Below are 24,798 nucleotides of genomic sequence, written 5' to 3' on the forward strand. Positions count from 1 at the left end.
AAAATTACAGCTCCAGCTTTAAATATGATAGCTAAAGGGTTATTCCTATCTCGAAGATCCTAACACAATATGTAGTAGGTGTAATAATATTAATAATAATAATAATAATAATATCAGCAAATACCTCCAATTAGAAATGTAGAATAGTTCTCCTGATATAGCCATGTCTCTTACCTCATGTTCAGGGCATTTCAGGACCTTAGGTATCCATGGTTATGTCCACTCATATAGTGACAGTTAGTTAATTACAGTCATAACAATGGATACCTAAGCTGCAATGCCCTGTACATGAGGTAAGAGACATAGCTATATCAAGAGAACTATACTACATTTCTAATTAGAGGTATTTGTTTATATTATTACACTTACTACATACTGGGATAGGGTCTTGGAGATGGGAATAACCCTTTAAAACTGGATACAAAGAGAGAAAACATACTACATGTTTTCTTTGGCATCATGTATCTACCAAAGTGCATAAGAAACATAAAAACTGCATAACCACCTAGCTCTTCACAGTTAGATAACAAAGAAATATATAAATAAATAAAAAGAGAAGAAAATACTTGAGAATTTCTTGAGAAATTCCTGCCGATGAAGAGCATATGATCTGCATAAAGGTGAAACAAGTCAAACACATAGGATGCACTTTTCAATAATAGTATGAAAGCTACTTCATATATATGTCATTTCATTAGTGTTCAAAAGCATCGTTTGTAATAGTAGAATCTGACTTTAACTGTTATTGTTCTTTTATTCCACTATTTGGATACAGTTATGCTGTGCTCCAATTCTATAGTCTTGTGACATGTCAAAAACAAATGAACAATTTCCATTCCGTGCTAAAGGAAAAAAAAAAAGCAAATTATTACTGTTTCCAAAAAAATATTTTTTTTCTTTGCTAAATATTAAAATTTGAAAAGTGGACATATAGGTATGAAGTGTTTCCGAACAGACAATAGTGAGAGCTGGCTGCTTTGGCAGGAGGTTGATTGAACCACAATGAGGCAGGTTGACTGGTAAAAAACAATGGGATAGATACTTATACTCATCAATACTCTGCTGAAAAATCCCGTTACGCCTTGAAGACGACACATTTTGGCTCAGGATCTTTTTGTTAAGGACTAAGGTGTGAATATTTAAGATAATCATCACCTGTGTCCTTTGCATGTCCAGTTTCTTCACATCAGCTGAACCAACATGAACTGTTGTATTTTATCCCTTAGGATCAGAATTTGGTGCTTTGACTGATCAAGTCTGACAAGGCGATGTTCTGTAGAAGTTCTGAGCAGGGCAATAGCCCTTGACTTTGTCAATAACATGAAGAATTGGGATAATTGAAGTCTGTTCACCATTCACTTGTCTGAATTGTCCCAAGACCTGTCTATGTTTTTTGTGCTTTCTTCATTTTTGGACTAGAAGGATGATTGCAAAATACAAAAAGTTACAGGTTCTTGAAACCAGTGTAGAGTAAATAAAAAAATGGAGAAAATTCGCAATATTCATTTCATGTTTTCATAGGTGTGAATTTTGTTAAGGTGTACATCACATAAATTCCCTTTGAGTGTTCAGTTTTTTGTTACAGCAGATGGACCAAAGAGAACTGCTGTATTTTATCTCGAGGATCAGAACTTGGTGCTGTGGCTGAACGAGTCTGACATGATGATGTTTTTGTAGAAGTTGTCTGAGTGAGGATGACAATAGCCTTTGACTTTGTCAATAACATGATGAATTGATGTCTGCTCACCGTCCACTGGTGTAAACTTGACTGATGGTCTCTCCCCAAAAATGTAACCTGCAAAGCAAACAATAGTCATCAGTAACAGAGATTTAAAGTATTTGTCCACTACTATGACAACCCCTTGTGATTCCACACGTTTCCCCCAGGTAAAATAATAATGACTATACTCACTTCCTATACTGGTACCCTTCCAGAAGTGTCCGGGTTCACAGTGCCAGGGCTCACATTGGGTTGTGACGTCACTCGAGCCCTGCATCTAATCAGCACCGGCTTCCGGCTTCCTTCTCCACACCTTTGGACCAAACGAGTTAATCAATAGGAAGTCAGAATAGCAGATGCACTCACTTCCTGTTGTTTGTTTGGTCTGAAGGTGGAGAGAAAGATGCTGGCGCTGATTGGATGTGGGGCTTGCTTGATGTCACAACTCCATTGAGCCCTGGCACTGCAATCCAGGCCACCTCTAGATGGGCCCCAGTACTGGAGGTGAGTATAATATTTATTATTTACCCTGGGGGAAACATCTGGAATCAAAAGGGGTTGTCCTAATGGTGGACAACCCCTTTAAGATTAAGAAGTTTTTTTTTCAGAAATGACTGAAAAAAAGAAATACATGAGATTTTTATCTCATATTCAGAGTTGTAGGCCTACAGAACATAATGTTAATTTCCATGGTGCATAATATTGGCTACATTAACGGTGGAAATTTTAATTCTCATGGCTGGCTGCTAAAAACTATATATTTTGCTTAAAAATGGTTACATGAATAGTTACTGCTGTGTTTGGTAAACTACGTACATCTATACTGTACTCATTTTGTACATTCTATTAAATAATCAATGTGAGCATAGACAATTCTTTAGAAAAAGAGTTTATAACTGTCGCCCAGGATATCATGAACCTCCTAACTAGTTTAATATGAGGGTAACATATTATAAGTTCAGGTCCAGATATTTGCTTGAGCATAAAACTGAAAGAATATATAGTGTTATTTGTCTGATAACAACAATGGAAATATGCCATACTTCAGGTTATGAATGTAACGTAAATGTCGGGGAAAGAAGAGGTACTTTGTATTGGAGGCTCTCATAAAAACCAATGATAAGCATCAGCATGAAGCTTTTTTAATAAAGGTATGATTGAAAAACTGCAGAATATGTTTTATGACATGTAACCTAGTAATCCTACAGATACGCTGTATATATGGAAGTCACAATAATATATTTGCAGTATATAAAAGGTAATATGTGTGTTTGTCATCAATGCAGATAAAAATGAGTATAAACATAGCTAACATAAGACAATCAATAAGCAGAAGGTTGATCAATCAATATGCAAATGTTTACATAATCATGTCATAAGCAATTATTATAGAATACATCTTTTATTCATCGATATTGCATTAGGTTAGACGTTCAAGCAGGTGACCATGCTGCTGTAATTGAAAGGAGAGAGAAGTATCCAGAAAATATTCCCAAGAGCCATCGCAGACCCCAACCACAGTTTGTAGGAAAAAGCAGATTCCACAAGCCTCTTTAATTCAAAAGTGGAGAAAATGAAGAGATATTGTTCCAGAAGAAAGTAACTTCCCTGCACCCTTCTACCCTTGAAGATTTGTGCTCCCCGTATTCACAGTAGCACTATGAATGGCTGTATGGAAGGGCTGGAGACGTCATAGTACATCCGTGAAAATGATTTGTAATAATCTTGTGTGCCAGCATTAAAAGATTGAGTTTTGGACCACATTAGCTATTGGGGCGAGATGATGCGTTTCGAGGTATTCAATTCAGATGCTCTTATCTGTTCATTTGCAGGTCACTGCGAAGCTTGATTTCTCAGCGATGTCACACCGGATTACTAACAACCACCATATAATGTACTATGGATATACTGGTATAGGGAAAAGAGGAATAATCAATCAATGATCTCTCCTCTTTTCTCCATTGTTAGCGTTAATAGCAACTACTGTTGTCTTTGGTAGATGGCTAGGTCAGGGTTCGAAGTGATATCTTCTTAAATATCTGCATGTATTAGGACTTCAAATATCAAGTCTATGTAATAAATGCTTGATACTACATTTTTACATTTATGGATCCAATATATTATTTGACAAATGATTTCTCAAAAATAGAAAATATGCTAATTCTTTTGGGTCTAAAATCTTAGTTTTGTGTATTTTGTGTATTTTTAAGAACATGGTTTGGATTGATTGAGCCTTTACCATTTTTTATACTTTTACATAATTATTTTTACTACCTTTTAAAAAATGTTTTTGTGCTTTTATTTTATGAGGCAGGCTGATTATTTCACTAATCTTTGTTATCGTTTAGGCAAATTAACTAAATTCACTCGTATAGTATAAAAGAACTAGAGGTGTGATTACTGAACATATGAGAGTCAAGGGTCAGCTCAGTATGGGTATTCAGGGGCGGATACAGACATCAGGGCTCCTGTGCAAAAACAGTTATGGATTTTTTGCGTATCATACTGCCTTTTATGTGTCTGTGATAGAGGTAACTTGCTGCTTTGGCAGTGAAAGTGGCCACCCCTACGTCCTGGGCACCAATAGTATGACCTCTCCTGGGTATTTTTATATTTGCCACATCTGAGAGACAACAGTGTTTTATGCATAAAGTAGGTATTCTGATATCTCAGACAGACCTCATTATGTGTGATATGATCTCAGAAACAATTCAGTATAGAGCAGATATGTCAAACGCTGGCCTGTGGGCTTGTTTTATTTGGCCTGCGATGCTAGGCACTTATTATTCTGTATGGAGGCCTATGTGGGCAACATTGTTCTGTATGAAGGACTATATAGTGACCAATATTCCATATGGAGGACTATGTGGCACTCATTATTCTGTATGGAGGACTATGTGGGCAACATTATTCTGTATGAAGGACTATAGACTATATAGTGACCAATATTCCATATGGAGGACTATGTGGCACCCATTATTCTGTATGGTGGACAATGTAGGGAACATTATTCTGTATGAAGGACTATACAGTGACCAATATTCTATATGGAGGATTATGTGAAGCCCCTTATTCTGTTTGGAGGGCAATGTGGGGCCTATTATTCTGTATGGAGAACTATGTAGTGACCGATATTATATATCAAGGACTATGTGGGTCCCATTATTCTGAAAATAACTACATGGGGCCACTTATTCTGTATGGAGGACTATGTAGTGACCAATATTCTATATGCAGGACTATGTGGGGCCCATTATTCTGTATGGAGGACTATGTGGGGCCCATTATTCTGTATGCAGGACTATGTAGTGACCGATATTCTGTAGTGAGGATTATTTGTGCCCATTAGTCTGAAAAGAGGACTATGTGGGGCCACTTATTCTGTATGGAGGACTATGTAGTGACCAATAGTCTATATGGAGGACTATGTGGGGCCCATTATTCTGAATGGAGGACTATGTGTGGAACATTATTTTGCATGAAGGGCTATGTGGGGAACATTATTCTGTATGGAGGACTATGTGGGGCCACTTATTCTGTATAGAGAGCTATGTAGTGCTCAATATTCTATATGGAAGACTATGTGGGGCCCATTATTCTGTATGGAGTACTATATTTTGCCCATGACTAAGTTGGCCCATGACTTTGTCCAAGTTTGTAGCTTTGGCCCTTTGTGTATTTGAGTTTGACATTCCTGTTATAGAGTATGCTTGCTGATACTTCTGAGACACCCTGTAAGAACATGCTGATTTATACTGAGATTTTAGAAAACATGGACAAGCTGTTTGTATGGGCTTTACGGTACTTAGCTCATTCACTGAGAATATTCATGCAGAATATTCACTGTGATTTTAGCTCAGAGAGCAACATGAGATCTTTATTAAGTCCAAGCCAATTCTTTCACGGCCTTTTCAACACGATTTAAAAATTGCTAGTTTACGGTAAATTGTTTTATTGCAAATTGGAATGGAGATAAGTATAATTCTCTGTGCATAAGTTTTCCTGAGTTTGTTTATGAACTAAGGCAGTGATAATTAAAATCATATTTTAAAAAGAAAAGCTGTTACAATGTAAAATGCATCAGCAACTTTCATGGCTGCAGTTGATACATGCACTTAATAAGAATGCTTTAATAGCAAAAGAGAAAATTTGAATATTATTTTTACCGATAATTAAGCCATAAAGTAAAGAAAAAGCCACAATAAAATTTAGGAAGTTCAGAGATGAGCATCAATGTCCTAAGATGAAGCAATGGAATGATGAGCAATTCTGATTAGAGAATGGTCCTTTCCATTGTATGACTACATGCAAGAGAACCCAACCAAGCTCTTGATAGATCATGCACCCAACCAACCTTACAGGAGCATTTACCTGGATGATTCCACCTCTGGTAAAGGGATGCTCTTAGAAGCCATTATCTATGCCATAAACATGGAATGTACCGGTCAATTTAGTAAGTAACAGACACGTTAGTGAAAACCACAAGTTGTAACACAAAACATAAAATGTACAAAGTGAAAACCCTACTGAAGTCCTGTACACGTAGCAATTTTATGTGATACGAATAGCTGTAGTTTTGACAAATTTAATAATGTAAAGCTTTATCAAGTATTATAATCTATTACTTAAAATTAAAGGGAACCAGTCAGGTCCAATATGCACCCAGAACCATGGGCAGTGCTGGGTGCATATTGCTAATCCCTGCCTAACTGTTCCAGCCCCTAGTAACAAACATAAAGAGATCTTTAGAAAAAGTATTTCTAAGGATCCTTTATGATATGCTAATCAGGCCAGCGACTAGTCACAAGACTGTTAGTTCCTGCGCTCATTACGCCCTCTTAGCATATTATCATGCCCACAGGGGTGTGCTAACATGCTATTCAATGCCCATAGCCCAGCGTCATCATTGGCAGTGATGCACATACCTCTGTCTGTTGCACTGCCTCAGATGCTGAGCACTTCCGGTCATGTGCACTAAATGTCTCTAAAGCCGGGATGCGTACAATTGGCTTCACAGTGCACATGACTGGAAGTGCGGGGCATTCTGATCCATGTGTACTGACCCTAAGCTCAGCATGTGAGAAGGTGCAACGGACACAGGTACGCCCCTGTGGGCATGATAATATGCTAAGAGGGCAGAATGAGCGCAGGAACTAACATTATTGTGACTAGTCCCTGCGCTCATTAGCATATCATCAAGGATATTTAGAAATACTTTTTCTAAAGATCTCATTATCTATGCTAGTGTATACAGGGATGGTTAGGCAGGAATTAGCAATATGCACTCAGAACTGCTCGTGGTTCTGGGTACATATTGCACCTGACAGGTTCACTTTAAACTTACAAAATTAAGGTTGTTTTTCTCTAGATTACGGCTACATGCGCCCGCTGCATTTTTTGTCATGTTTTTGTCGCAGTTTTTGGGGCAGTTTTGTTGGCAGAACTTTCTTACATTTGACTTCCCAGCAAAGTCAGAAGTCAGATTTGCAATGTGCACCTTGCAGTTTATTTGTCAACGTTTTTTTTGTCAACAGTTTGTGACAAAAAAGATACAGCATGTTCATTCTTCTAGCGTTTTTGTCAACATTTGTCACAAAAACGCACCAAAAATGCACCAAAAACGCACCAACATTACAAGCATTTTTTTTACATTTCCAGGCTCTCTCTGGCAAGGTGCAGTTTTGGTTGCAGCTTGTGTGCAGAAAAAACTGCAGCGTGCACATGTAGCCTAAGGTTAACAGGGATATTCTTAATAAAGTAATTAAAAAAAATGGGCCAACAGGAGAAATGACAAAAAATAGTAAAAAAGGCAGAACTTTCCTGTTAAATTCCCTATTCCAGTTTTCCATATTGTTTCAGCAGTCATGACATCCCTGACTTCAGCAATCACATCACTGAGGAAAGGGATTGGCTGCAGTGGTCACATGTTAATGGTATTTCCAAGCTATAGCTGAGCAACCAAAAAAAGCTGCTGGAGAGTACTGGAATGATGACACTGGTAAATCATGTTCTTTTTTTCATATTATTTTATTCTACCACATTGTCAATTTATTCCCAACAATTCCTTTAATTGAATGGGACTGTAAACCAGACTCATCCTGTTAATGCAGGTTTATATTTTGTAGTGCTATACGGTATTTCTAATCTTTGTCAAGCTTGTTCATGGAAGACTATAAATCAAACCTTAAGGATTATTGGCATTATGTTATGCAGGTTATATGATAATACTGTTATACCTCTATAGGGTCTTAAGGGTACTTTACACGCTGCGACATCACTAGCGATCTCATTAGCGATGTCAAATTCTAGAGCGCAAGTGCGATCTTTCAAGATCGCACATAGGTCATTTTACGCATGTGCGATCTCGAACGATCGCACTTGCGATCTAGAATTTCATATCGCTAATAAGATCGCTAGCGATGTCGCAGCGTGTAAAGTACCCTTTAGTTTTCAAAGTTATAGATTTAGCTGAATAAAGTGCTATCTGCTCTACCCAAATGTCCTATATCTAAAGGTAAATTGGTGGTAACAGCAGTTGGATGCTCAGATGGGCATGACTTGAGCATCAGAGTATAATGGAAGTCAATGGGGGGTGCAAGCATTTTTCTGGAAGATTTCCATTGACTTCCATTATACTCGAATGGCACCCATCTGAGCATCCAACTGCTCCATACGAGTACCAAGCACTCAAGCATGGTAGTGCCCGCTCATGACCAGTACTGGATCATTAACATTAAAAGTAGAGGTTGTTTTTTTTGGAATTGCATGCATAATTAAAGACATTAATATTTGTCATTTACATATTTAACACAGATGTATGTTAACTATATCATATAATCATCATTAGTTAATCAGAAGATAGGAATAAAAAACATTCATTACGTGCTCATATCACATATAGTAACACAGAGGTCGATATGGCATTTATATATTGTCTGTAGCATTATTATGCAATAACACCCTATGTAGATAAAGGTTGTAATCCCTTACTGCCCGATGGTGTGCTTTTATGTCATAGTCTGGAGGCTATACAGGCTTCATGAGAGGGTAATGTATCACAGAAATCACCAGTGGGTGTCAGCTGTATGTAACAGTCATCCTCTCACTGTAATGTAAATTGTTTAACCCAGTAGATGCCGCATCCAATAGCAGCGATGGCATCCAAGTGGTTACCAAGAGAAAAGGGCTCCCTCTGTCACTCCTTCTGTGACTGATATCACCATTCATCAATCCGTGCCACCTTGGGGCCTAGCAAAGGTGTCTATGTGAGTCATCTGTATTTGACTATTAGTCTGCTCTTAAAACAGGACATAATGAACAGTTTCTTGCTAATGGATTACTGATAGCCAATAATACACTGCAATACAGGTATTTTACAGTATATTATCTAAGCAATCATAAAAATAAAAATTAAATAGTTATGTTTTTCCTGTTTTTTAATAACTAAAGTACTGTAAAACTTTTTTTTTCCAGTAAAAATCTTAATGATATCGAAAAAAATACATAGATATTCTGTAGTGCTACATTAATAATAATGTGTAGAATAAACTTCAAATATTATTTATATCATGGTGAAAACGCCAAATTACCTAGCTAAAAAAAAGCTAGACAACCTAGACAATGAGATATGTGTACTTCTAAATACAAAAAAATAAATAACTTTTCTTGTAAAAAAAAAATAAAGCCTTAGTAAAGCTACGTTGATGGAAAGGTGAAAAAGAATATGGTTCCCAGAATGTGCCAGTGTAAAAAAAAATAAAAATATGATAATAAACTATAATTGTGCAAAGTAGTGAAATATTAAAATCAGTAAAATATGTTACTGATACCTTAATATAAATAGAAATAAAAATAATGCCGTTTTTCCTAAGGTTAAAGTAACATACCCAATGGATTTAGGCTTCATAGACCTATCTCACACTGGTGCCATGTTTGACTTGTGGTCTTTTCAGCAGACTGGGATTTTTTTTAAGCATTCATTACCTTGCTTCATATAAATGTGAATGAAACAGCAAAAAAAAAAAAAATGAAACCCACCTGTGCTACTGTTCCTTTTATTAAAGAATGTATTCGAACTAGACTTTGATTTCGATGTCCAATATGTAGAATTTGAGCCAATAGAACTAGAAGAAAGAGACTTCCCCAGATTATCAGAGCTGACCTTCTTTGTGTTATTTGTGGCTGTTTTACTCCAATCTGAAAAGTAAAATGGAGTCTTACTGTTACTCTGCAACATTAACTATTGGGTGGATAATAACAGTGGCCACATTCTGTCTAATATGTATAATGCTTATGCTTAAAGGGAATCTGTCAGCTGGTTTTTGCCATGTAATCTGAAGACAGCATGCTGTAAGGGTTAACACGGAGATTTCAGCAACGCCTCTCTTATCAAGGTCTGTTGTATTGTTTAGTTGCAATGATTGTTTTAGCACCAGGACCTTTTCATTGATGGACTACATTGCCTCATGCCCTCCTCTGATTAGCAACTCGCTGTCTATGTACAATTTCTATAGAGAGCCTAGTGTGGGCGGGGGCAGCTTACTCAGCTCTGTTGCATTGCTGAATCTAAAAACTCTGTGACAGAACAGCTGCACCCAGCAAACTAAAGGGCGCTTTACATGCAGCACCTGCCCCCGTCGGTTGTCACTGCCCGTGGCGCACAACATCGTTAGTCCCCATCACATGTACTTACCTTCCTAGCGACGTTGCTGTGGCCGGCGAACTGCCGGGAGGCAGGGGGAGGTTTGTTCGGCATCACAGCGGCGTCACTAACTGGCCACCCAATAGAAGTGGAGGGGTGGAGATGAGCAGCCGGAATATCCCGCCCATCTCCTTCCTTCCTCATTGCCGGCGGCCGCAGGTATGATGTTGTTCCTCGTTCCTGCAGTGTCACACATAGCGATGTGTGCTGCCGCAGGAACGACGAACAACCTGCATCCTGCAACAGCAACGATATTTGGGATTAGAACGGTTAACGGTCGTTCCTGTGTTTCACACGCAACGACGTTGCTAACGAGGCCGAATGTGTGTCACGAATTCCGTGACCCCAACGGCATCTCGTTAGCGATGTCGTTGCGTGTAAAGCCCCCTTAAGTGATACATTGTTGGATTCAGGGTCTCTTTGTCTACATTATGCTGCTCTTAGATGCGGAATTAAAAACCTGCTGAAAGATTCCCTTTAAACACCCATCATAGTTTTAACATCAACCAGTCTGATTTTACCTGAATTATCTGGCAGGCGAAGTTTCCCACAGCACAGATGCCGCCTCCATTGTTTTTGTACATTTTCTTTTAACGCACAGTGGAAGACAAAAATGAATAAACCTATGGAGAACAAATAGATTTTTGAGAAGGAATTTACCAGCATAGTAACTCTAAAAACAGACAAATTGTTTAGTTCAGATTTATTACCTTGCAGTTTTGAGTCAGATGAATGCAAACTAAAGTTTAGAGCAGTGTTTCTCAACTCCAGTCCTCAAGACCCACCAACAGATCATGTTTTCAGGTTTTCCTCAATGTTAGACAGGGAATAATTCCATCACCTGTGCAACATTAAGGAAATCCTGAAAACCTGATTGAAGAAAACCAGAAAACATGATCTGTTGGTGGGTCTTGAGGACTGGAGTTGAGAAACACTGGTTTAGAGGGAAGGGTTTTTTTTTTATTGCAGGAAAAAAAATATTTTTTGTACTTTAGATTTTACTAAACATTTGGCATTTAGATACAATTTTTGGATGAATGACCTATTTCCTAATTCTAATACACATAAGAATTAATGTTCATAGATAAAAACGAAATCCAAAGAGAATACAAAGCATACAAACACACATGACAACGCGCGGCCATTTCGTATACTTTACCTTGCAAAGAGTTGAATATGGTGAAGAGGTACATGAATGCTAGGGTGACATTTCCCCAAGCAAAAAAAGCAAAACCCCATGTCATCCCCAGAAGGAAGGTCAGGCTGACAACACTGCGCATGTTCCGTAAAACCTCTTCTTTAATGCTGCGATTAGTCCTTTTCCCATTTCTTCCACAGATCTGTACCATCACCACGATAAACATGGCTATATTCATCAGAAACATGACGCCAAAATAGGCAGCGCAGGTCACATAAAACACCGTGTTGCTTTTTATCCAACAGCTGAAAGAAAACAATTTGAAAGTTGATATTTACTTGTGATCCATCACACAGAACCATGTTATCTACCTGACGATTAAGGGCGCTCTCACACATCCGGCTTTTCAACGGTTTGCCGGTTCCGGTGCACGCCAGTACAGTGTACACAGTACAGTGGCAGCGCGAGAAGCTACGGTCACATGCTGTCATATGACCGGAGCATGTGACCCGGAAGTTACAGCGCTGCCACTGTACTGTATATATTGTACTGGCGTGCACCGGAACCGGCAAACCGTCGAAAAGCCGGATGTGTGAGAGCGCCCTAATCCATGTGTGGTCAAGAGTGACAACAATACCAACATAAAACGACCATGGCACTTACAATATGAATGGAGAAGATAAATCAGTGAATTTATCTACAAAAAATAGTGTTATTGTAATATACTTACAATGCATCACCATTTCCATCAGTATCTTGTCCATATATACTTTTCCCATAGGCACTGTCTTTATATGTACTTGCTAGAACAATTGCAACTACTACGGCAGGAATACCTATAATATAATGTATGAAATTGACGCTTAGAAATAGGGAAACTGAATCCTAGCTGATCAAATAGGAAAGGGTTCTTTAATGTTAGAAGAGTCAAAGTATGGAATCCAACACACACCCTCATCAAGACCATCATCATCATTGCCGGTCTTGATGAATTGGAGACTAAATTAAAGGAGATCGACTTATAAACAGAAAAAGGTATGTTGAAGGGGTTGTCCGGGCTAAAGTGATTCTATGTGACTGCAGACTTATAAATCCTTCCAGCACATACATTGTGCACTGCGAGGATTTGCTGGTTTCTGACCCGGGAATAGCGGTCATGTGACAAATTGTGTGCTATGCATGATCCCAGCCAAAACCCGATTAGCGGGTGCGGCCTCACTCCATATAAATATATGGAGAAACACCACGTCCACTGAACGGCCACGCCCCAAAGTCAGACACACACACACACACCATACACTTTTATTGAGTGTGGCTGCGCCCACTAATTGGGTTCTGGCTGGGAACATCAATATCCCACAATTGCCGTCACTTGACTGCCGTTACTGGCTCAGAAACCGTCACATAGAGTAATTTCAGACTTATTTTAGGCTGGCCAACTCCTTTATTGCAAAGAATCTTCATACCTATGGCAATAATATGACTATTTTCTACTAAGGGAAGTATAATCTTATTGAGAAATTCACAGAATAGAAAATGGACATTTTCATTTGCATTCATTGTTATAAAAATTGAAAATTAATTTGAAGATTTTAAATTTTATTTTTCAGATAATAAGCTATGTTTTAATGCAAATGTTAGACTTTTTTTCATAGAAAAAATAGAAATTTCATTTTAATAAATGAGAAAATTTCAGATGTTTGATAAAGAGGAAAGTCTTTTCAAATAAACTAATAACAGGTATCACTGCCGGACACACAGTGCCTGTAATATGAAATTATGAGGCCTAGTGTGTTATCATTTATCTGCCACTACCAGGTAGATATCCCAATGTCCCATATACATGTCAAAAAAAATTTCCATTCGTTGAATTCTAAAATTTCAGTTATAACATTTGACACTTAATTACGGTGTCAATATCAATATACTGATACAATGTGTACTAGATTGACTTACCCCAACCAATAATGCAGAATTTTAATATGTATCTTCGGATGTAGGTATTGAACACTTTTACAAGTGCTATGTACATGTGCACTGCCTCCAATCCCATCCAAGTGAATGAAGCTAAAAGGAAAAAATGAAGCAATGCCGCCACAGCTATGCACAGCTCATTAATATCAAAGGAAGCCAACCAGCCATCCAGGAGGAAGAAAAGGTTCAGGAACAGCAGGGCAGTGCTCAAGTTCATCAAGATTTTCGAGGGGTAGTCACGTCTGATTTTTCTGGTAAAAGAAAAAAATAAAAATTGTTATATTTTACAAAGATGGGTATGGGATTTAGACATGGGGCTGTGAGCAAAAGAAATCAATGCAAAGTATAAAGGGCAGTGGCTGGTAAAGGGCCAAAACTAGACTACGCCAGTCAGAGAGGCTAGGACTCCACTTTCGGTCATTCATGAGTCACATTAAAATTGCATCAAATTTGTGCTACAAAAGATGGCTGATCATTGCTGCAATTTGACAGTAACATTCCTCGTAGGTCATCAATGAGGTAGAACGTGTGATGCCACAAAAATATTACCATGATAACCAGCATCAGAATGTGGTTCTAGGGGACCACCATTAACACTAATTCTTGGAGTCCACTCTACAACTACATGCAAATGGTACCGGACCCTGTTTTTAAAATTTCTAACCAATACATTCTCCATACATTTGAAGGGAAATGTGGCTGCGTTTGTGATAAGCAGCATCTCCACTAAAGTATGATCTATGGAGGCTGCGGTGGTCGTGGGCTGGAGGATCCCAGACACTTTTTTTTTTCCTGGGAGCCCACTCAGTAGCCAGATTACAGGCTATTGTCTAAGACTAGGTGTCCTTGTAGTATTATGGGCCGGTAATACATGTTCACTCTGTGGTCTACCTGTATATAGTGCACCAAGTGTATTATGCCAAGCACCACTCATGAGGGGGTGTAGGGTTAAGGTCCTACTCTGAAAAGGGCTACCCATGGATTCCCCCTGTGGGCCAATCCAAGCCTGCAACCAAATGTTGCCATGAATGAATATCTAGCCTAAAACAGTGTATAAATATTTGTATAACTAACTAATGAGAAACACATTGTATAAAATGTTAGTGTTGTTTCACACATACAGTACATTATTGCAATTTCAGCATACAGAACTACACCCTCACCATTGTTTCTTCTACTTACCTTATCTTACTTAGTACAAGTACAAGACACCCCCATACTTTGCACTGACGAGGGGCAAGCACCCCGAAACACCGTGTCTGCAAATTGGGATTCTGATCTGGCTTATATATCCTGAGTCATATTGCAAAGGATTGTCGAAAATCCACTTGTGACTTTTAGGATCGCTACTTCCAATAGGTGGCGCTGTGCTAGAGTTTGTCTCCTTTACTGGAGAGACAATTTGAATATTTCCCAGAGGGGCATTGCAGCTATAAGTCCCCTTACCTGGCAGCCAGACTGGCTTGCAAAGTCTCCTTAAGGAGAATAGTGTTCCCCCGTGGAATTTTAGGGGCATTGCAGCTATAAGTCCCCTTACCTGGCAGCCAGACTGGCTTGCAAAGTCTCCTTAAGGAGAATAGTGTTCCCCCGTGGTCCCCACATAGCTTTCTCATGAGCCAGATCAGACACCCCCATACTTTGCACTGACGAGGGGCAAGCACCCCGAAACACCGTGTCTGCAAATTGGGATTCTGATCTGGCTTATATATCCTGAGTCATATTGCAAAGGATTGTCGAAAATCCACTTGTGACTTTTAGGATCGCTACTTCCAATAGGTGGCGCTGTGCTAGAGTTTGTCTCCTTTACTGGAGAGACAATTTTAGTACAAGTAATCACATATGAATTCACAGTGACATAAATACATTGTTTCCAAATGAGACAGCAAATACTGTACATTAAAATCTAAATTCCTGCACAGGGATGTGGTGGAGAATTTTTGTGACGTTGCACCTTTTGACAACTTTACACATCCTGCCCTTTTAGATTCAATAACGCACATATACATTAACTAAGGGTATTCTTCAGCCTTGGTTATTTTGATTGTGTCTGAAAGATTGGTGTTCGCTAATTTTACCGATGACTATTTTACCAGTGTATCTAAATCATAAACTTTTCCTTTTCCATTGGATTAATTAATTTTCAAAATAATAATAATAATAATAGTGATAATAATTTTTCACAATGTTGTGTAGATATATGCGTAAATACACTTACTCAAACGCAATGTACGTTAGAAGTGTGGCAGCTGTACATATGGCAGATATCCCACAGCCAATATATGTAATAAATGTAAGTATTTTTGTATTCTGAGGGTCTATATATTGTTGCGTTCTCTGAAGGTCCTGCAAAATATAAATATAAACTTTTATTGAAAAAAAATAAAAATAGTAATGTAAAATCATACATACATGCACATACATATGGAAAAACATACATACACATCTCTACACACACACACATATCTATATATATATATATATATATATATATATAAAACATCCCCACATACTGTACATACATACACATACATAACCACACACATATTGTACATACATACACAAAAAAACTACATATATGTATACTCACACATACAGTACATACATACACACACATAGATACATGCACATCTATCCACAACCATCTATGCATCCATACCCACACATACATACTAACTGTGGAGCAAAATATCAAAATAAATCTGTCATATTTGTGTATATTTGAGACAATTTTTTCTCCTTCATTTAAAACTTTTGTTAAATTGAAAAAGTTTCAAAGGAAAATACCCATAAATGTCTATGGGTACTGTAAAGAATCTCAAAGTAAAAATATATATTCAAAACTAAAATACAGTACATACAATTTTTTTTACATTGTAATTATATGAATAATTAATTTTCATGGTTAAATTATAAAAAAGGCTCAGTGACGCACTTACCATCAAGATACCAAAATGTGTGAGATGATTGCACAGACAGACTGTCTCATTCGCATTGGACTCATTTATCAGTACCCTGCAGCCAGATTGGCTCCAGCCACCATTGCCAGCTGTTGAAAAGTAAGAATGAATAATCAGTCGTTAAGGATTTGTTACAACTGAGAAAACAAGATTGTGAAAGTTGCATAAAGAAACAGGGATCATATCTTATGTTATTGTTACAGATTTTATTATATTTATCTTAAGAACAGCATTCTTTTTACTGAGTAGTAAAGAATAAACTGTCCATTTCCCTGGCGGATAGGCAGAGTTTCGTTGATTTAATCACTTCCTTACACCTCAGACAAGGGGTTATACATCGGAGAGTGAAATTTTAATAAAATGAATGATAGGCTACATGCTAATGGGACATGTAAGGACCCAATGAGTAAAATAAGACAAACACAGGTTGAAATAAAAAAAAAATATCATGGAATTATGTTTGTTTTTAAGACTTCTGTATTGTAATTTTACTGATTAAAGCATATACATTTTTATGCAATCATTATCAATAGCAATTAGCTATTGAATTATCATATAAAACAAAAATAGTTTATAAAATATAAAATGCTTCAGTGCTCAATGCACGAATCAAACAGGTCAGACGCTTGGACGGACTCAACTCGAGTAACGAGTATAATGAAAGTCAATGGGGAACTCAAGCGTTTTTCCAGAAGACCCCACCCCCCAGGAGGCAAGAAAATCACTGAAATGGATAGAAACAGCGCTGAAATGTAATAGCATGGGGAAGATGCCTGGACACATCTCTAATTCCCTGTTCACTGATCACTGTTGGGAAAAATGTTGTCAGAGTACTAAGCTTTTATAGACTGACCATAAAACATACGAAACCAAAGTGAAATTGAATTTTACAGCAAAAGATATTAAGAAACATTCTTTCCAGTATAATGACTTCTATATAAGACAAAATAAAAAAAGGAAAAAACACCTACTCCACTACTTAGGCTGTGTTCACATGTAGCATTTTTGCACTTTCACATTGCTTTCATGTTAAAAAAAAAAAAAGCTGGAAAAACGCTGAAAGATGTGACATACTATTTTTATCAAAAATGCAGCAGCTTTCCATTTCAGTCTCGAAAAAAAATTGTATGCATAACATTTATGACATCTCCTAGCTTTTTTGCTGATACTGTTAAAATGAGCTTTTAATTTGCATAAAACACATGAAAAAATGCATGAAATAATGCACCAAAAATGCAACATGTGAACATAGCCTTAATAGACAGGCCCTGCCTCACTGTATTTCCCCATCGGCTATGACTACAGTAGATTACATAGTAGAATTCGAAATAAAAGTACACCCGCCAGTAGTCGGCGATAAATGTCATTTTAACATTTTACTATTTTATATGGGCATGAGGTATGTGTAACGTGGTCAGACACATTCTGTTTAATTTATGAAGGAGGGACTCTGAACCTTACAATGCCTATGTAGACAATGCAAGAACTGCCAAAAATTAGACGGTAGAGAAACTCTAATACACCCTGTGCTAGACATGAAAGAGGGCCTCATACACATTCTGTTAAAATTCATAGATAGCGGAACTCCTAAAGTCTATGCACCATGTGCAAGGGCTGCCAAAAATTATAAGGAGGGACTGCAATACACAATGGAAGACACTTAGAGAAGGGCCTCCAAACAGAATTTTGTTCCCATTATTGAGGGGTGAGACTCCTAGACTAGTAAAACATATGCACTACATTCAAGGACTGACATAAATTAGAAAAAGGGACTGCAATACACCCTGGAACACACAAGGGCCTCAGAATATTTTTTTTCCCATTATTAAGATTTGGACTATATGCAAAGCAGTGGTATCACCCATAGACACTGATTGTGGACCCAGGCATTCAGCCCATCTAGTTGGGTGTTTCGATGACATATGTCTGAGCATGTCGGTGGTGGTCAGGCAGGTAGTGATCAGGCCCCTGCTGATCTTGGCATGGCACAGGTTGCAAATGAACATTTTTTTTTATCATCCACACTTTTTTGAAAAAAGTGTCAGACTGGGTAATACTTAACTCTTGGCTTGGGAACTTGCATTGTGTGGGTGCTTTGGGGAACAGTTGCCGCCTTGTTCCTCTGGCCAGCCCACTACCTCTTCCTGCCTGTTGCAGTGCTTTGGATCCCTCACCCCTCTGCGCTGCTGTCCTCGATCTACATGGCACCTTGCCAGGTTGGGTCAGTGGCTTCACCGTCCACCACCTCGTCTTCCACTTCCGCACTCTAATCCTCACCCTGAGTTGTTGACTTAACATCAATTGTTGACCACTATGTTTCATAATCATCTACCTTATGAGACACTAATTGCCGTTCCCCACCGTAATCTTCTAACCATGACTGCTGAAATATTTGGGCATCAATACACACAATGTCCTCATATCCCTTTTGAAACGTGCAGGGCGAGAGCCCTGAATCAATAAAATGGAAATCCTAGGGGTGTCCGAGTATGGGATCACTAGTCTTCTGGTACTCGCCATTGTTAGAGGAAGGAGGATCAGACTGAGGATTATGTGATCCAAACTCTCGTCTAGTGAGACTGGGCAATGTGGAAATCAGGGTGGTGCTGGTAAATATACTGTAAGCATTATCTGCCATCTAACCGACCACCTGTTCGCACTCTTCTGGTTTCAAGAGTGGTGTTATGCATGCCCCCCACTAAGTGGGACAGAAAGATAGGTTTTGTGGATGAATGTGTTTCTTGTGCTCCCACAGAAGATGCAGTTTCACTTGGCGCAAGGCCTCAGTCTTTGCGTGCACCATCGGAAGCACATTCATCCACTTTTGGTTTTAGGGTGCAGAGGCAAGGTCTGTAAGGCTATAATCCTGCTTATATGACTGAAATTCAAACCTATCCTTCATCCAGCAGCCAGTCCTACACTGAATGCAGGTAACAGCTGTATTAATAGGGAATGGAATGTAGGTAGCCCTGACAAGGTACTTTTGGTTTCAGGGTTCAGTAGCAAGGACTGTAAGGCTCTTATACCTGTTTATATGCCCCTAATCATATCTCTCCTGCAGCAGCTATCCCTACATAGTTTTGGGGTAGAGTGAGCTGGGTGTCACTTCACCGGGTTTTTAATTGACCCGATGATGCATTGTGGGTGGCCAATCACAGACATGCCAGTAGCCAACATGGCTTAAACATGGATTTAAAAGATTTATGCTACCCAAATAATTTTTACTATTTATGTGGTTGTGTTTTAAACATTAGTTTAGTTACAATGTAGCATACTATTACAATAGGCCTGAGGAAATTTTTGGCTCTTTAAGGAAATGAAAAACAGGTACAAATCACATTATTATACGGCTTACCGTTTTTGTTTATATCCCAAAACACACAGGTTGGATCTCCATGTTCCTGAAAAAAGAAGAGAGACATTTAAAGAGGTTTAAATGTGCCATGCTTTCTACCATTAAGCCCTGTCATAGTCTTTCTTCTAACAAGCAGCACATAACAGAATGTCACGGGTGTGTCACGGGTGATAGACAGTCATGTGGTTTTGGGCCATAGAAGGTCACAGCGTTTGGTTGCGCAATATGCTCCCTGACTTTCCATTGTTTTGGAAATAAAATTATGTACTTAATTGTAAAACACTGGGTAAAACTGTCTTAGAAAATGACTTGGGTGTATGGGTGGACGGCAAACTCAACTTTATTGACCAGTATCGAGCAGCTGCTGCCAAGGCTAATAAAATAATTATATGCATTAAAAGAGGCATAGCTGCCCATTAGAAGAACTTAGTTATGCCTCTATACAAGTCATTAGTGCTACCTCACTTGAGAACAACGTGAACAATTTTGGTCTTTGGTGTACAAGAAGGACATGGCTCGACTAGAACGGATGGATAGAAGAGCAACCAAGGTTATTAAAGGAATAGGTGGACTGCAATTCCAAGATAGATTAGACTTGGAGTTATTCAACTTGGAAAAATTTAGGCTTAGGGGCAATCTTATCACAATGTACAAATATATGAGGGGACAGTACAGAACTCTCTCTAATGAGCTTTATACACCTAGTCCTGCTACTGGGAAATGGGGGTATCCACTACAGTTAGAGGAAAGAAGTTTTAATCATAATCACAGACTCAGACTCTTTACTGTAAGAGCAGTGAGGCTATGGAACTCTCTACCACAGAAAATGTAGTGGTTAATTCACTAACAAAATTCAAGAAAGGCCTGGATGACTTTCTTAAAAAAAATATAATATTACCGGTTATGTGCACTAGATTCTGTAATTGGGCTTTGATCCAGGGAACATTGTCAAATGTGGAGTCAGAAAGGAATTTGTCCCGTAATATGGAGCTTAGTGTCTGCCCCATGGGGTTTTTGCATTCCTCTGTATCAACATGTTAGGCTATAGGTTGAACTTGATGGACTTAAATCTACCTTCAACTGTAATACTATGACACTAAGAAAATAAGCAAGTTTGCAATTGATTTGCTTTTTCTATCTTCTTTGATTCTTCTGCAATGAGACCTTTTATCTCACACAGTGTGCACCTTATTTCCATAGAGCTCAGCTACTAGAGCCTGCGCAATTCCTGGCTGAGAGTGCGCAATAGTAACATTCCAGGAGAGGAGCTAACTCCTAACATAGCAATCACATCTCTCCAAACCATTGACTTCAATATAGTTAGCGGTTCATCTCTCCCCCTCCCTTGCCCATTCAACTCCTAACAAGCTGTTTTGAATCTTGCAAAATCACCCCATCAGCTGCTAACAGAGCAGGTCTCCTAATCACAGCTCACTTACTAGAGTTGTGTACCTGTTCAAATATCCTTTTATCTCTATATGTAAATACACTGTAAACTGAATGTGTCACAGCAGAACTTGTGCTGAGATTTAGGAGTACTTCTTACATAGCGAGATCGCTAGCGAGATCGTTGCTGAGTCACGTTTTTTGTGATGCACCAGTGACCTCATTAGCGATCTCGCTGTGTGTGACACTGAGCAGCGATCTGGCCCCTGCTGTGAAATCGCTGCTGGTTACACACTGCTCTGGTTCATTTTTTGGACGTTGCTCTCCCTCTGTGAAGCACACATCGCTGTGTTTGACAGAGAGAGAGCAACGATCGGAATGTGCAGGGAGCAGGGAGTCGGCGTCTGGCAGCCTGCGGTAAGCTGTAACCAAGGTAAATATCGGGTAACCAAGCGAAGTGCTTTGCTTGGTTACCCAATATTTACCTTGGCTACTAGCATCCGCGGCTCTCAGGCTGCCAGTGCCGGGTCCCTGCTCCCTGCACACGTAGCCAGAGTACATATCGGGTAAATAAGCGAAACGGTTTGCTTATTAACCCGATGTGTACCCTGGCTAGGAGTGCAGGGAGCCAGCGCTAAGCGGTGTGCGCTGGTAACCAAGGTAAATATCGAGTAACCAAGCGCTTGGTTACCCGATATTTACCTTAGTTACCAAGCGCAGCATCGCTTCCACGCGTCGCTGGTGGCTGGGGGCTGGTCACTGGTCGCTGGTGAGATCTGCCTGATTGACAGCTCACCAGTGACCATGTAGCGACGCACCAGCGATCCTGACAGGTCAGATCGCTGGTGGGATCGCTGGAGTGTCGCTAAAGTGTGACAATACCCTAACAGCTATACTAACCAAAACTGACCCACAGAGAGGAGTGCCTGCCCTGCCAGGATTCAGGAAATTAAATAGACTGGAAAGCTGTGTGCTCCTCAAGAGAAAAGCCCCTTTCTACTCCTGCTGAAGGTGGACTCAATACCTCTGCAATGTGGTAATTTTTATTTGGCATATATATTTATATTTTGCAGTAAATGATTATTTCTTAGCAATCCTGTCTATGATGACTCTGCTTGTATCATGTGATAAGCTTTAGTGGGCATAGGGGTGAGTAAAAACTGCCCCACCCTAGGGTAAGACTCATTGACATTTGTCCATTATTCACTATTTAGCCATGTTCAACATGATTCAAAAAAATTCCATTGCAATGGCTGTATTGATCGGACTCTAAAGCCCGCTTTACATGCTACAATATATCTTACAATGTGTCGGCAGGGTCACGTCATAAGTGACGCACATCCGGCATCGTAAGGTACATTGTAGTGTGTGACAGGTACGTGCGATTGCGATTGAACGAAAATCCGTTCATCGCATGCATGTCGTTCATTTATCATAAATTGAACGTGCGGTTGTGCAAAGTTCCCGATGCAGCACACATCGCAGTGTGTGACACCCCGGGAACATTGAACGACAGCTTACCTCCATCCGCCGCTCCCGCTGACAATGCGGAAGGAAGGAGGTGGGCGGGATGTTTACGTCCCACTCATCTCCGCCCCTCCGCTTCTATTGGCCGGCTGCCACGTGACGTCGATGTGAAGCCGAACGTCCCTCCCACTCCAGGAAGTGGACGTTCACTGCCCACATCGAGGTCGTATGGACGGGTAAGTACGTGTGATGGGGGTTAATCGTTTGTGCGGCACATTCAACAAATTGAACGTGCCGCACATACGATGGGGGCGGTTATGATCGCATACGATATCGTATGCGAAATCGTAACATGTAAAGCAGGCTTTAATCTCCCCTATTGTCTCCGCTAAAACTACAGTGACTAATAGACTTTATGTTCCACTATATTTGTAGGTGGCTTCAGTAAAGTTAAACTGTTTTAATTTTTCGGGTCGCTAATTGTGTTTTTCTTCTTTAAGGGGAACCACTTGAGTGCCCCACACTATAGTCTGATCCTGTGGTGATGAATGCTGCATTAGATCTGCCTCCTGATTTTGGATAATAGTTGAAGCTTGGATGCAGGGGTCTTTGTTGCTTGCTTTTAAAGCTAAATTATATATCAAATACATTTTTTAAGAAGACACAAAAATTCTACTAATCTATATTGAGTTTTGTTTGTTTTTTTTCCAACAAATTCTAATTGAAAATCTCAGCAAAGGTGAACTTATTACTTACCTGAGCGGTCCTATGTTTAACTGTTATCTTGACTGGATCGGTAAGGTCACGAATAGAAATGTTTCCAATGCTACAGGCAACAACATAACTGTTCAGCTTCTGTTTCTTTTCAGCGTTCAATTTAGAATCCTGTTAATACATACAATGGGAAATGTTCTGCATTACCTTCTATTGTAATGCGTAATAGATTTGCTCTTTGCTACCTTTATATCGAAATACTATATATCAGAATATAACTGGTATTAGCGAACTGTAATGTGAGTGTGTAATAAATCTTTATTGCCAATAAAACATGGTCACAAGTATTGCTTAACCTCTTTCTGACGTAGAACTTAGTACAGTAGTATTTAAATTTAAATTCCTTGTTCTCACCCACAGAGAGGGAGGTTCAGATTAGTGTGGATGTTAGTCGGAGGTCGTTTGTGGCACCCCCTACCTCTTTGTCTATCACCCTACCCATTCTCTACGCTGCACAAACGACCTTCGGTTAACATCCACACTAATCCATCCTCCCACTCCCGACTCCAAGACTTCTCCTGAGCTGCACCAATCCTCTGGAATGCTCTACCACAAGAAACTAGGATGACCTACAACTTACACTGCTCAGACGCTGACTAAAAAGACATCTTTTTAGGGTGGCCTATCATCCTCCTTACTCAATGTCAATTCATATATATCACCTCGACTATTTCTCAGAACATAATTCTCCCCCAAACTCCACCGCACCCAAAAACATGACAAAGATTGGCTGGTAATTGACTCATGCAGCCTTTATCTATACCGTATTTCTTTGAGATGGCTGGACCGTCATGTTAACTAAGTCACCCCCACCTCATTCTATTGTAGATGGTACGCTCTTACGAGGAGGGTTCTCTTTTTTTTTTTGCTTTAATTATTATATCTTCTATAACTGTTACTTAAGATTGTTTGTATATGAACCTCTGAATTGTAAAGCACTGCGGAATATGTTGGCACTATAGAAATAAAGATAACTATTATTTTTAGTAGTGGTAGTATGTCTTACGTTGGATCCACATGTATAGTGCAGGATCAGGAACTGGGCCTGCACCATACCCTGCAAATGATGGAAGTGTTTCATAGGATCTGCCTGTAACAGCAGGGACCAGAGCATGCTCCGATCACTGCTGTCTAACCATTTAATTCAATCAGTGACATATGAATGACGTGATTTTCACTGTGCTCGTCCCACCTCCCATCTTATTGCAATCTGACCACTGTAAAAAAATAAAACAAAAATGGCAGGATTTCGGGGGAGAATTTACAGTTTCACTGGACTTTTTTTTTTTTACTGTTTTCAGTAAATTTACTCAACTCGTCCCTCCA

General features: G+C 39.2%; 1 protein-coding gene across 4 annotated transcripts in view; it reads right to left on the reverse strand.

Annotated features, from left to right (window-relative positions):
• Window positions 1-316: 316 nt before the first annotated feature.
• Window positions 317-24,798, reverse strand: part of ADGRG6 (adhesion G protein-coupled receptor G6) — a 202,103-nt gene continuing 177,621 nt past the window's right edge. For 3 of the 4 annotated variants that reach the window (XM_075339576.1, XM_075339575.1, XM_075339574.1), the window contains 10 exons: window positions 23,455-23,583; window positions 19,846-19,891; window positions 16,470-16,579; window positions 15,749-15,876; window positions 13,516-13,784; window positions 12,290-12,395; window positions 11,581-11,864; window positions 10,943-11,044; window positions 9,758-9,916; window positions 317-1,795 (listed from right to left, as the gene is read on the reverse strand). In XM_075339576.1, the coding sequence (XP_075195691.1) occupies window positions 1,626-1,795; window positions 9,758-9,916; window positions 10,943-11,044; window positions 11,581-11,864; window positions 12,290-12,395; window positions 13,516-13,784; window positions 15,749-15,876; window positions 16,470-16,579; window positions 19,846-19,891; window positions 23,455-23,583 (1,503 nt within the window). In that variant the 3' untranslated portion in view covers window positions 317-1,625. Of the gene's footprint in view, window positions 1,796-6,091; window positions 6,139-9,757; window positions 9,917-10,942; window positions 11,045-11,580; window positions 11,865-12,289; window positions 12,396-13,515; window positions 13,785-15,748; window positions 15,877-16,469; window positions 16,580-19,845; window positions 19,892-23,454; window positions 23,584-24,798 lie in introns of all 4 variants that reach the window. The other variant, XM_075339577.1, reaches the window with a different exon arrangement.

The sequence above is a fragment of the Anomaloglossus baeobatrachus genome, chromosome 3 (genome assembly GCF_048569485.1).
Source record: "Anomaloglossus baeobatrachus isolate aAnoBae1 chromosome 3, aAnoBae1.hap1, whole genome shotgun sequence".
NCBI classification, from domain to species: domain Eukaryota; kingdom Metazoa; phylum Chordata; class Amphibia; order Anura; family Aromobatidae; genus Anomaloglossus; species Anomaloglossus baeobatrachus.